Source organism: Bos grunniens, chromosome 3 (genome assembly GCF_055505025.1).
Source record: "Bos grunniens cultivar Pamir isolate PY7600 chromosome 3, Bosgru_T2T1.0, whole genome shotgun sequence".
Lineage (NCBI taxonomy): Eukaryota > Metazoa > Chordata > Mammalia > Artiodactyla > Bovidae > Bos > Bos grunniens.
The window spans coordinates 51047391-51060214 of NC_141167.1; the positions used below are offsets into that span (position 1 = coordinate 51047391).

Below are 12824 nucleotides of genomic sequence, written 5' to 3' on the forward strand. Positions count from 1 at the left end.
CCTCTAATCTGTAAACAAGGATATTTTTGAAAAGTAAAAACAAATCATGCCCTTCAATTAATCAAAATCTTCCAGCAGTCTCCCATCTTCTCTGCGTTAGTATCCAGACTCCTTATCCTCACCTATAAGCTGTAAAGCTCCTCATCAGTAGTATTAAAGTGTGGATTACTGATCAGCCTCACCTGGGACTTTGTTAGAAAAGCAACTCTCAGATCCCGCTAGAGACCTTTTCAATCAGAGTCTCTGAAGGTAGGCTCAGGAATCTGTGGTTTAACATGTCCTCCAGGGGATTCTTGTACACACAATTAAGTCTGAAAAGTCCTCCACATGATGTGCATTCATCTACTTCTCCAGCTAAATCCGGGCCAGTCATCCTTGCTTGTGACGCTCCGGCCAAACTGGCCATCTTTCATTTTCTGAACATGTCATGCTTTCTCCCATTTGGGGCTCTTTACCTTATCTCTTCTTTCTGATTAGTAGACTCTTTCTTTAGAAATTTACCTGTTGGCTTATGCCTTTCATGTTTTGCGGTTTCCCTGATGGTGAGCACATGAGAGTCCAGTAAAAGAGTATTGATGGTACTAGTTTCCCATTATTTCATCACCCATGTGTGCATGCTACATCGTTTCAGTCGTGTCTGACTCTTTTGCAACCCCATGGACCGTAGCCCACCAGGCTCCTCTGTCCATGGCATTCCCCAGGCAAGAATACTGAAGTGGTTTGCCATGCCCTCCTTACCTGTGTCGATGATTTGAGAAAACCATTGATCTGCTACAGATGATAAGATAATGGACACTAGTTGTTAACTGTAGATATGTTTTTCTACAAGTTTAAACAATCATAGTTACAATTGTTTTTGTTTTTGTTTTTTTAACTTGAGGAATCTAGATCTGAAATGTTGCATTTTAAAAAGCTTTTAGTGCTGATAAATATCTTAATCATTTCATTTCATGATCCTTCATGCTCTATTAATTTTAGTTCTTTTTTGAAGGGAGGATTTAATAAGCAGGTACAATTCACAGCATATTCTCTATATTCTAGCTAAATGTATCTGAAGCCATGTTAACTATGAACCCTTCATGATAGATAAGCATTTATACTTTTTCAATTTCTAAATTTTGCCCTTTATACAGTGAGTTCTGTCGCAATTCACAAGTCTCTTGGCAGGGTCTTTAAGGCTGACTTTGTTTTCTTCTTGTATAAATTAGCTACAGTAGATTATTTTCACAGTTAAAGCATAAAATAGTATCAAAGTTTAGTTCTATTGAAAATTGTCTGTCTACTCAAGGAGCACTTGACATTTTATTCTTTGTAATTTTAAGTTCATAGTGCAATTAACAAGTTCCCGAATTTTGGTGGTATTATGTAATAGAAATTTATTTCTCAGTCATGTTACAGTTCAGGGTAGGCATTTCTGGTCAGTGGATTGCTTTTTCCCCTCCCATATGGTCTCAGAGCTCTCCACATCCAGCTAGCAAATAGGGAGAGGAGAGAAGACTCACTTATTTCTCAAAGTCCAGACCTGGAAATGACATCACTTTTGCTCATATTTACTTGATGGGTATCTGTCACAAAGCCACAGTTAGATGCAATGGGAATACAGAGTTTTTGTCCCTGGATGGGTAGCCATTCTCTCTGACAGATTCACTCTGAATGGGAAGTACAAATATTGGTAGGCAGCCAGCTGTCTTCTGCCACAGGAATCTATGGAAATTATCTTAATGCCTTGTTATACTGCACTTGCCAGTCAAATGTAATGCTCAGTCACAGCAAATAAATCTCTCCTTCCTGGTTACCAAATGTACTTTTCACTCTTCTAATCATGATCCTTTTATATACTCCCATTGCACTTGATGTTTACTCATTTAGAAATTCTACAATTCTTATTGTTTGTTCAGTTACACTAAACTTTCTGAGAGTAGGACCACAGTTGCCTTGTTCATTGCATCCCCCATACCCAACATAGTGCTTGAAATAGTGCCTCACATATAGCCGTCTTTTTTTTTAATTGAAGTGTGCTTGACTTACAATATTATATTAGTTTCAGGTATATGACTTTGTGATTCGATGTTTTTATATGTTAGAAAACGATGGTGGAGTCTAAATGAATTATTTTGAATGAATGCATGAGTGAAAATTCTCAATTCCTATTGCAGTGTATTGCTTCTTAAGATCCATCCTGTTTCAAGCTACCTCTGGATATTTTGCAATTAGATAGTAAGCTGAATAGATCAAATAAGAATTAAGACCCTTTGCCCTTCTTTGTCTTTTCATAAAGGACATGATGCAATTGTCACACTTCTGAAACATTATAAGAGACCTCAGGATGAATTGCCCTGTAATGAATATTCTCAGCCTGGAGGAGGTACCCTCTTTCTTTTTAAATTTTCATTGTGGTGATATTGTGGCTAAAGGTAAGCCTGTGTTTCTGTTAGCAACATTTTAGGGTCTAAGAGGAAGGCTTATCAGATTAGCTTTATTTTAATAAAATTTATGTCTGAGTAAGGCTGAAAATAAAGAAGCCCCCACTTAGGCTACTTTCTAACTCACCCATCTGCAGTTCCTCCAAGTTTTACATCCCCTGGACTGGATGTTTATGAGGCTGGTAGATGCCTGGGAAGGCCTAGTAAGCTGAGCAGTCATTTCCCCTTTCAGCAATCTATTAAGATAGGACAAAGAATACTCATATGCAGACACAAATTAAATTTGCTGGAGTCTGCTAGACTTTGGACTTTTATTTTTAATCATTTTATGTACACTCCAAATAAATACTTGCTATACAGTTTTAGTGTCCAGAGAAAGACCTGGGCTTCAGTTACACTCTCACTGGGTGTTATTAGCAAGTTTTCTTTTGTTATATGCTTCTTTGTATAATGTTTAACTTTTATGTAGGAAAAATCATTTGCTACTTTTAACTCTGTAATATAATTTGATTTCAGATGGCTCCTATGTGTCTGTTCCATCTCCTTTGGGCAAGATTAAAAGCATGACAAAAGGTATTTTAATATGGGACAATTGTTATATTTTATTACTGAGTAATTACTGCCTCAAATATGATAACTTCCTATTTTGTCTTACATATTACAAATGACTATTTTGCAGGCATAAGTAATATTATTAGCAGATCATTCTTTCCACGATTAACCTCATCTGCTGTTATTTTGCATATGTCCTCTTAGTTCATGAAGTGAAAATTCCATATGAATATTAAAAGAAGATCAAATTCTCATAGACTTCTGTATTTTTAATGAAAGTTAAGTTGTAACTATTAATATCTTTCATAAAAATTGGTAATAGGTTTGTCATAGGGAAAAAACTGAAAAAAAATAAATTATATTTCAAGAGATCCCAAGTAAGTAATACTTTGGGAACTTTTTGAATGTATACTACACACAGAAATTAATACCACTGAATCAAGGAAGTAAAACATATACAACTGTAAATTTATATTGAACTATTTAGAGTTTGAAATTTTAAAAAATTATTTCTGGCTTTGAATGTGTCTTCTGAATGATTCACATGCTTATTTCCTAATTGGCATCTCTTTAAGGTTGAATTTATGGCTATTTGACTAAGCTTTTTGTGACAGGTTGAAGGGATTGACCAGATAAGGCTCTTTATCATGATGTGATATGAACTGTATTCTAGAGTTGCCACATCATACAGACAAGTAGTGGTTGACCAAATCAGGTATAAACTCTCAGCCCTGATAACAAAGGTCAGGTAGCAAAGGCAGAGAGCTAACATGTTTTTAATGCACAGGGATAGGGATCATTTATGATACGGTTTTGTATGTCCAAATAGTCAGTTACAGTTAGAAAATTAAATGGTACTAGGGAAAGATATTTTTGGTTAAGCATATATGTGCATGTGTGTTTAAATATCCACATGTTTGCTGTTTATTTTTTAAAAAATATAAAATAACAATTCCTGTTTGCAGAGAAGGCAGATGTTCTCCTCTTAAGGGCTGGCTTGCCTTCACATTTCCATCTTCAGCTCTCAGAAATTGAGTTCCATGAGATCATCGGCTCAGGTAACTAAAGAAAATACTAGTTTGTTTCAGTTTAATGAGCTCCATATGTTAACATGTGTTTACTTGTTTGTCTTACACAATTTTAGGTTCTTTTGGGAAAGTGTATAAAGGACGATGCAGAAATAAAATAGTGGCTATAAAACGGTAAGCAAGCAAATGAGAAATGTTAGCATCTGAGTAGTAAACGTTGAGAAGTGTATGCATGGTGAGCCCCTTGTTTTGATTCATCTGGTGACTGAAGACTCCTGTTGCTGCGTTTTTCAGTTACCGAGCCAATACCTACTGCTCCAAGTCAGATGTGGATATGTTTTGCCGAGAGGTGTCCATTCTCTGCCGGCTTAATCATCCATGTATCATTCAGTTTGTGGGTGCTTGCTTGAATGATCCCAGCCAGTTTGCCATCGTCACTCAGTACATATCAGGGGGTTCCCTATTCTCCCTCCTTCATGAACAGAAGAGGTATGATCACTGATTCATCATTTTGTGTGTCATTGGAATTACAGTTACATCACCTCATATGCTTTCTGCTTAGATGAGCCTTTGCTTTCTGAAATCTCTGAGTTCTAGGAAATGGGACATTCTAAAGATGGCTAATAATTTATGCCCAATAATTATTTTTTAATGAATAGAAAGACTTCTATGTTCTCTTAACAAGAATCCAATTTAAGATAACAAATTCAAGGAATTTAAATTAGTAACTGAATAATTAGGCTAAATTTGATGTACCAGGAAAGCAGATATGTGTAAGCTCAGAATAAAATAATTACTAGGGGTTGCAGTATTTATTTTTAAAAGTTTTAAGAAAAAATAATCTTGTACAAGTCTAATTTGAATTAACTTCCTAGATCTATGCATATGATAATTAGAATGTGGTTTTTACTTAGTAATTAGATTTCCTTTTTATGTTATTATAAAGAAATTAAGTGTAATATTACAAATGTTATAAAATCAAGTTGAATGTTTAAATAAGAGGGGTTGGTATCTGAATTGATCTATAGTTAAGTATTATCAGGTGTAGAAAAGGCTATTTTTCTGCATTTGTTGAGTTTTTAGCTTAACCTTCAATCAAGAAAAAAGGCTGAAATTGTACAGAATAACAAATTACACACACTATTGATTTCTTGTAAAAGATGTAGTATTGGATTTGACCATTTCATCCTCATTAAATTTATTTTTAAATTCTAGGATACTTGATTTGCAGTCAAAATTAATCATTGCAGTAGATGTTGCCAAAGGTATGGAGTACCTTCACAACTTGACACAGCCAATTATTCACCGTGACTTAAACAGGTATTTTTCCCCCTAAATAATGAACCTGAAATTCTGTAACTTACCAGGAGTCTAAGATAGATTTCAGTGAAGATACACTTTATATTTATTGTAGAATACAATTTTCTACTCTGTGGGTGAGGGGATGGGCTAACATCAGCCTAGGCAATAGAATGTTGCACCATTGTCTTTTACAGAAATATAAAGCTGTATAACTGCTTCTCAGGGGTATTTCAAATCTATGAAAAATATCCAGAAAGATGATAACATCTGTAAAATTCAATAGCTAACTAATTCTCAGGCCACTAGAGTCAGATCAAGGATTGAGATCAATGATCATTATAGAATGTCGTGTCTCATTCAAAGTTAGGTATTGTAGGAGGACCTGATATAAAATTGTCTGAAATACTACTATTGTGCTAACATTTTGATATGTTTCTTATAAGAAAAAACTCAGCCAAAACACAGCAGCTCATTTCCCTCACTATCACATGAAGATGTTTTCATATGGAATGGAGACTTCAAACAAATAGAGAATTATTGTGTCTCAGTGGTGGAATCCCAAGGTTTTGTGTTTGTTTGTTTGTCTATTTTAGTGAATGATTTCTCTAAGCAAAGTCTTACAGGGAAGCTGATACACAAAATGGAACAGCTTTAGTCGGAGGCCGAGTATACAGTAGAGAATTAATTTCTCTACTGTTCATTTCTCACTGCCAAAGAGGGAGCTCCTTGGGCCATCTCTCTGTAATTCCAGAGATGAAAAGGTGGAAAAATCTGATAAATCACTAGTTTATGAAAGAAGTCAGATTATTCAAAATCAATATGTTTATTTTATGGTTGTCAATAAGGTTCAAATAGGTCCCAAACCACTAGACCATTCAGGTATGACCTAAATCAAATCCCTTATGATTATACAGTGGAAGTGAGAAATAGATTTAAGGGCCTAGATCTGATAGAGTGCCTGATGAACTCTGGAATGAGGTCCATGACATTGTACAGGAGACAGGGAACAAGACCATCCCCATGGGAAAGAAATGCAAAAAAGCAAAATGGCTGTCTGGGGAGGCCTTACAAATAGCTGTGAAAAGAAGAGAAGCAAAAAGCAAAGGAGAAAAGGAAGATATAAGCATCTGAATGCAGAGTTCCAAAGAATAGCAAGAAGAGATAAGAAAGCCTTCCTCAGCAATCAATGCAAAGAAATAGAGGAAAACAACAGAATGGGAAAGACTAGAGATCTCTTCAAGAAAATCAGAGATACCAAAGGAACATTTCATGCAAAGATGGGCTCGATAAAGGACAGAAATGGTATGGACCTAACAGAAGCATAAGATATTAAGAAGAGGGGGCAAGAATACACAGAAGAACTGTACAAAAAAGAGCTTCATGACCCAGATAATCACAATGGTGTGATCACTCATCTAGACCAGACATCCTGGAATGTGAAGTCAAGTGGGCCTTAGGAAGCAACACTATGAAAAAAGCTAGTGGAGGTGATGGAATTCCAGTTGAGCTATTCCAAATCCTGAAAGATGATGCTGTGAAAGTGCTGCACTCAATATGCCAGCAAATTTGGAAAACTCAGCAGTGACCACAGGACCTGAAAAGGTCAATTTTCATTCCAATCCCAAAGAAAGGCAATGCCAAAGAATGCTCAAACTACCACACAATTGCACTCATCTCACATGCTAGTAAAGTAATGCTCAAAATTTTCCAAGCCAGGCTTCAGCAATACATGAACCGTGAACTTCCAGATGTTCAAGCTGGTTTTAGAAAAGGCAGAGAAACCAGAGATCAAATTGCCAACATCTGCTGGATCATGGAAAAAGCAAGAGAGTTCCAGAAAAACATCTATTTCTGCTTTATTGACTATGCCAAAGCCTTTGACTGTGTGGATCACAACAAACTGTGGCCAGTTCCGAAAGAGATGCGAATACCAGACCACCTGATCTGCCTCTTGAGAAATCTGTATGCAGGTCAGGAAGCAACAGTTAGAACTGGACATGGAAAAACAGACTGGTTCCAAATAGGAAAAGGAGTACGTCAAGGCTGTATATTGTCACCCTGTTTATTTAACTTATATGCAGAGTACATCATGAGAAAAGCTGGACTGGAAGAAACACAAGCTGGAATCAAGATTGCCGGGAGAAATATCAATAACCTCAGATATGTAGATGACACCACCCTTATGGCAGAAAGTGAAGAGGAACTAAAAAGCCTCTTGATGAAAGTGAAAGTGGAGAGTGAAAAAGTTGGCTTAAAGCTCAATATTCAGAAAACGAAGATCATGGCACCCGGTCCCATCACTTCATGGGAAATAGAAGGGAAAACAGTGGAAACAGTGTCAGACTTTATTTTTTTGGGCTCCAAAATCACTGCAGATGGTGATTGCAGCCATGAAATTAAAAGATGCTTACTCCTTGGAAGGAAAGTTATGACAAACCTAGATAGCATATTAAAAAGCGGAGACATTACTTTGCCAACGAAGGTCCGTCTAGTCCAGGCTATGGTTTTTCCTGTGGTTATGTATGGATGTGAGAGTTGGACTATGAAGAAGGCTGAGTGCCAAAGAATTGATGCTTTTGAACTGTGGTGTTGGAGAAGACTCTTGAGAGTCCCTTGGACTGCAAGGAGATCCAACCAGTCCATTCTGAAGGAGATCAGCCCTGGGATTTCTTTGGAAGGAATGATGCTATAGCTGAAACTCCAGCACTTTGGCCACCTCATACGAAGAGTTGACTCATTGGACAAGACCGTGATACTGGGAGGAATTGGGGGCAGGAGGAGAAGGGGATGACAGAGGATGAGATGGCTGGATGGCATCACTGACTCAATGGACGTGAGTCTGAGTGAACTCCGGGAGTTGGTGATTCACAGGGAGGCCTGGCGTGCTGCAGTTCATGGGGTCGCAAAGAGTCGGACACGACTGAGCGACTGAATTGAACTGAACTGAAGGCCCTTTATACAAAGTCCATAGTTCTGAAACTACTAAATATTCATTAATTATGCCAGTCATTTGTTCAACAACTACTTAGGTATCTACCATGTTTGAAGCCTTTATACTTGGCACAACAGAGCCAGGTAAAACTGCCATAGACTCCAGTATTCAATATACTTTAGGTATAAACCAATAAGTTATTTTAAGTAGATAGTGAAATATTTTCTGTAATATTTGAGAAAGAAGAATAAAGATTATTTCTGAAGAATTTAGAAACAACTTTATGGAAGAGGTGACATTCGAGCTTGACCCTAAAGGATGGATAGAGTTTGGAAGAGCATCCCAGGGTTAAGGAAGATGTGAAAAAAATAGATGTTAGAAAGTTAAAGGCATGTTATAGGAGTACTGAATAGTTTCACTTCAATGGATGAAATGTATAAATGTATTTAGTGTATGTAATGTATGAAGAGGACTGTTGGGAGAGAAAAATAAATTGAAACAAGAGCCAGAAATTATTAAATGCTAGAGTAAAGCAGTTTAGACTTCACTCTAAAAGCAAGAAGGAGGCACTGAGAATATTTGAGCAAGGAGTCAGAAATTTGGGACTGTATTATGGAAAGATTAATTCAGCATCTTTATAAAAGATCAGCTTAAGCAGAAAGTCAAGAAACTGGTGAAGCAGTTGTTGCAGTGATCTAGATAAGTAATGAAAAGCAGAATTTCACTAATGGCAGAGGAAATGAAAGGAAGAGACAGATATGAAATATAGGAGCGATAAAATTAGATATGAGCAGCAGCTGAATCTTAGATATTGGAAGTAAACATATATAGGACTCAATCTATTTATAATTACTTACTAGTTTTCAAATAAAATTAATTTCTTTCCTGTTATTATTTTCTTTGTGAGTTAGTAGCTCAGTCGTGTCCAGCTCTTTGTGACCCTATGGACTGTAGCCTGCAAGGTTCCTCTGTCCATAGAATTCTCCAGGCAAGAATACTGAAGTGGGTTGCCATTTCCTTCTCCAGGGGATCTCCCCAACCCAAGGATCAAACCTGAGTCTCCCACATGCAGGCAGATTCTTTACCATCTGAAGCCCCAGGGAAGCCCATTATTTTCTTTACGTCTCTTTCAAAAATATTTATGTTAATAAGCATATTTTTTCTATGGGTTTCAGTAGCAATAGTTAGGAAATTTAGATTTAGTTGATAAATTATCAAATTCAAACTGGTGATTTGTGAGTTTTAGGCATATTATTGTTCATCCCAATCACCTTTGCCATGTGTCATTAAAACAAATGAGAGGTCACTGAGTTTTCTCTGGCCGCAACTCTTCATTTATGGGGCAGTTGAATGTGTGTTCTGGTGCCCTGAGAGTAAGTGTAAATTGTTACCACCAGGTAATAAAGCAGGACCAAAAATATAAATGTTGTTGGTTAAAAGTTTCAATAGAACATTTATTATATAACAGAAGTTTATATTTACCATTTCTTCTGTCTCTAACCTAAATACTTAAATTGTACCAAAAAGTCTTATGAAAGCTCATAGGAGCTTTCAATATAAATAGAGTACCAAATTATTATATTTATTATTTATGGACATTCTTTTCTACTGCTCCTTAGTCTGAGTTCAGTTCAGTTGCTCAGTCATGTCCAACTCTTTGCGACCCCATGAACCACAGCATGTCAGGCTTCCCTGTCCATCGTAACTCATGGAACTTGCTCAAACTCATGTCCATCAAGTCAGTGATACCATCCAAACATCTCATCCTCTGTCGTCCCCTTCACCTCCTGCGTTCAATCTTTCCCAGCGTCAGAGTCTTTTCCAGTGAGTCAGTTCTTCGCATCAGGTGGTCAAAGTATTGGAGTTTCAACTTCAGCATCAGTCCTTCCAATGAATATTCAGGAATCATTTCCTTTAGGATTAACTCATTTGACCTCCTTGCAGTCCAAAGGACTCTCAAGAGTCTTCTCCAACACCACAGTTCAAAAGCATCCATTCTTCGGTGCTCAGCTTTCTTTATAGTCCAACTGTCACATTCATACATGACTATTGGAAAAACCATAGCTTTGACCAGATGGACCTTTGTTAGCAAAGTAATGTCTCTGCTATGCCAACAAAGGTCCATCTGTCTAGTCCAGCTCTTAGTCTAGTGACAATAAAACATTCAGCTTTTCAGGATTATGTAGCATGCATACTGCCCAAAACAGTCCTCTCCTCAGAGGGCTTAATACAATCTGGTTAGGTACATAAAACATATGCTCAGGAAGCAAATTAATTGCCATTTAATGGGGAATTATTAATCAGCCATTTTCAAAGGATTTTTAGTAAATTAAAAATCACAGTAGAATGGAAAATTTCCTGGAGGATATAGAGCAAAAACTAGACTTTGAAGACTAGGCATGTGTCTTCCCTCAATCTTTTCATAACATACTGATCCTTGCATTTGCACAATGCTTACAAATCCCCTCCCACTGAAATAGGTGGAAGGAAAAATATATAAAACAGAGTGAAAAACTCAGGCATTGCATTTGTATTGAAATAACCTTCTTCCATGTTTCTCTTCTCTATTCTGGGCAGGTCAGGGCTTCAGGATCAGCAATCCTGCTCTCTTCATCTCAGATTTACAAAACTGAGCATAGCATCTCACACAGTGCTGTTCAGTCAATGCATTTTTAACGGAACCAAATTCCTGAGGCATTTCTATGAACATCATTTCAGAAAGCAGTGATCTAGTTGGTACAAGTATAACTACTTGTAGATAGAGTCCGAATAACTTGCCCAGTACCTTTTATAGTTCTAAAGGAAAGAAGATGTTTTTGGTTACAGATCAACCCACACAGAGGGGAAACTTGTATCTTTGGTTTCATGGTTATTGATTTATTTGAGTGAAAGAAAAAACTTTGCCTTTTCCCTTGTAAGTTTCTTACCATATAAATCTGAATGTTATTTTCGATTTTCAGTATATGTTAGAAATTCAAGGAGTGCTTAAGGAGGTAGTTCTTCCCAGTGATTATAATAATTTATTTAGTATATACAATGTGAAAAAGCTCTGCCACACCTTTGTCATGTATAGTTTCATTTAATTTCTTAGCAATTCTATAATTATTATTATGTCATTTTGCTGTAAGGAAAATGACTAAAGGTATTATGCCCAGAGCCACATCCTTATAGACATATTGTGCTGTCCCAACAACAACAACAAAACCAAAGTCAGTACAGAGAGATAGAAAGAAGCTGGTGATATTGGATGAGCATCAGCCATATTTATCAACCTTGCTCTTTGTACCTCAGTCCTGTAGGCTAAATTCCTGTGACCCAAATCACTTCTCCTATCATTTGCTTGTGCTTCTTTATTTCTGCTTTATTTCTTCTTCTATACCCTATGTTCTGCAAGTATGGAGCAGAGGTTGCATATGAGGCACACGGATGTTTTCTTTGTCCCATAGTGTTTACTGTTGTTGTTCAGTCACCCAGTTGTGTCTGACTCTTTGTGACCCCATGGACTGCAGCACACCAAGGCCTCCCTATCTCTCACCATCTCCCAGAGTTTGCCCAAGTTCATGTCCATTGCATTGGTGGTGCCATCCAGCCACCTTATCCTCTGACACCTTCTTCTCCTTCTGCCCTCAATCTTTCCAAGCATCAGGGATTTTTCCAGTGAGTCAGCTCTTCCCATCAGGTGGCCAAAATGCTGGAGCTTCAGCTTCAGCCTCAGTCCTTCTGAAAGGCTGTTGCTGCACCACGCAAAGATACCAGGATTCTTGGCCTCCGGAGGAGAAGAATTCAATGCGGGGCCAGAGACGAGGCTTGATCACTCAGAGCTTTTGTATAATAAAGTTTTATTAAAGTATAAAGGAGATAGAGAAAGCTTCTTACATAGGCATCAGAAGGGGGCAGAAAGAGTACCCCCTTGCTAGTGTTAGCCATGGAGTTAAATAATTAGTTATTAGTTAATAACCAATTAGAGAGCCATAACTCTCTAGTTATTACAGTGAGTCAAAAGAATGTCTGGAGGTTGTAAAGACCTCACTAGACCTACTCCCATAATTTACACCTTACAATAACAGGATTAGCCAGAAGGTTTTTTCCAGAGACTGTCTTCAAGCAGGATACATTATTGTTATATAATCCTAAGGAATGTAGAGGGACAAAAAAGTTTGTCCTTTCTTCCTCCTTCAGAATTCCAGACCCCTCTCTCCTTAGGAACCCCTAGACTTCTTATCAGCTTGCCTAGGAAATGACTCTCTCACTTCCAATGAGCATTCAGGGCTGATTTCCCTTAAGATTGACTGGCTGGATCTCCTTGCTGTCCAACGGACTCTCAGAAGTCTTCTCCAGCACCACAGTTCAAAGGCATCAATTCTTTGGTGTTCTGCCTTCATTATGGTCCAGCTCTCACAACCATACATGACCACTGGGAAGACCATAGCCTTGACTATTCAGACATTTGTTGGTAGAGTGATGTCTCTACTCTTCAAGACACTGTCTGGGTTTGTCATAGATTTCCTGCTAAGAAGCAATCATCTTCTGATTTCATGGCTGCAGTCACCATCTGCAGTGTTTAAATATTTTTAAATGTGTAGCTCT

The 12824-nt window shown here is 37.5% G+C and overlaps 1 protein-coding gene across 4 annotated transcripts in view; it reads left to right on the forward strand.

Annotated features, from left to right (window-relative positions):
- TNNI3K (TNNI3 interacting kinase) overlaps nt 1–12824 on the forward strand; it is a 404175-nt gene that overhangs the window by 176076 nt on the left and 215275 nt on the right. For all 4 annotated transcript variants that reach the window (XM_086390587.1, XM_086390580.1, XM_086390584.1 and 1 more), the window contains 6 exons: nt 2279–2365; nt 2940–2996; nt 3941–4033; nt 4120–4177; nt 4298–4492; nt 5219–5323. In XM_086390587.1, the coding sequence (XP_086246713.1) occupies nt 2279–2365; nt 2940–2996; nt 3941–4033; nt 4120–4177; nt 4298–4492; nt 5219–5323 (595 nt within the window). The remainder of the gene's footprint in view (nt 1–2278; nt 2366–2939; nt 2997–3940; nt 4034–4119; nt 4178–4297; nt 4493–5218; nt 5324–12824) is intronic.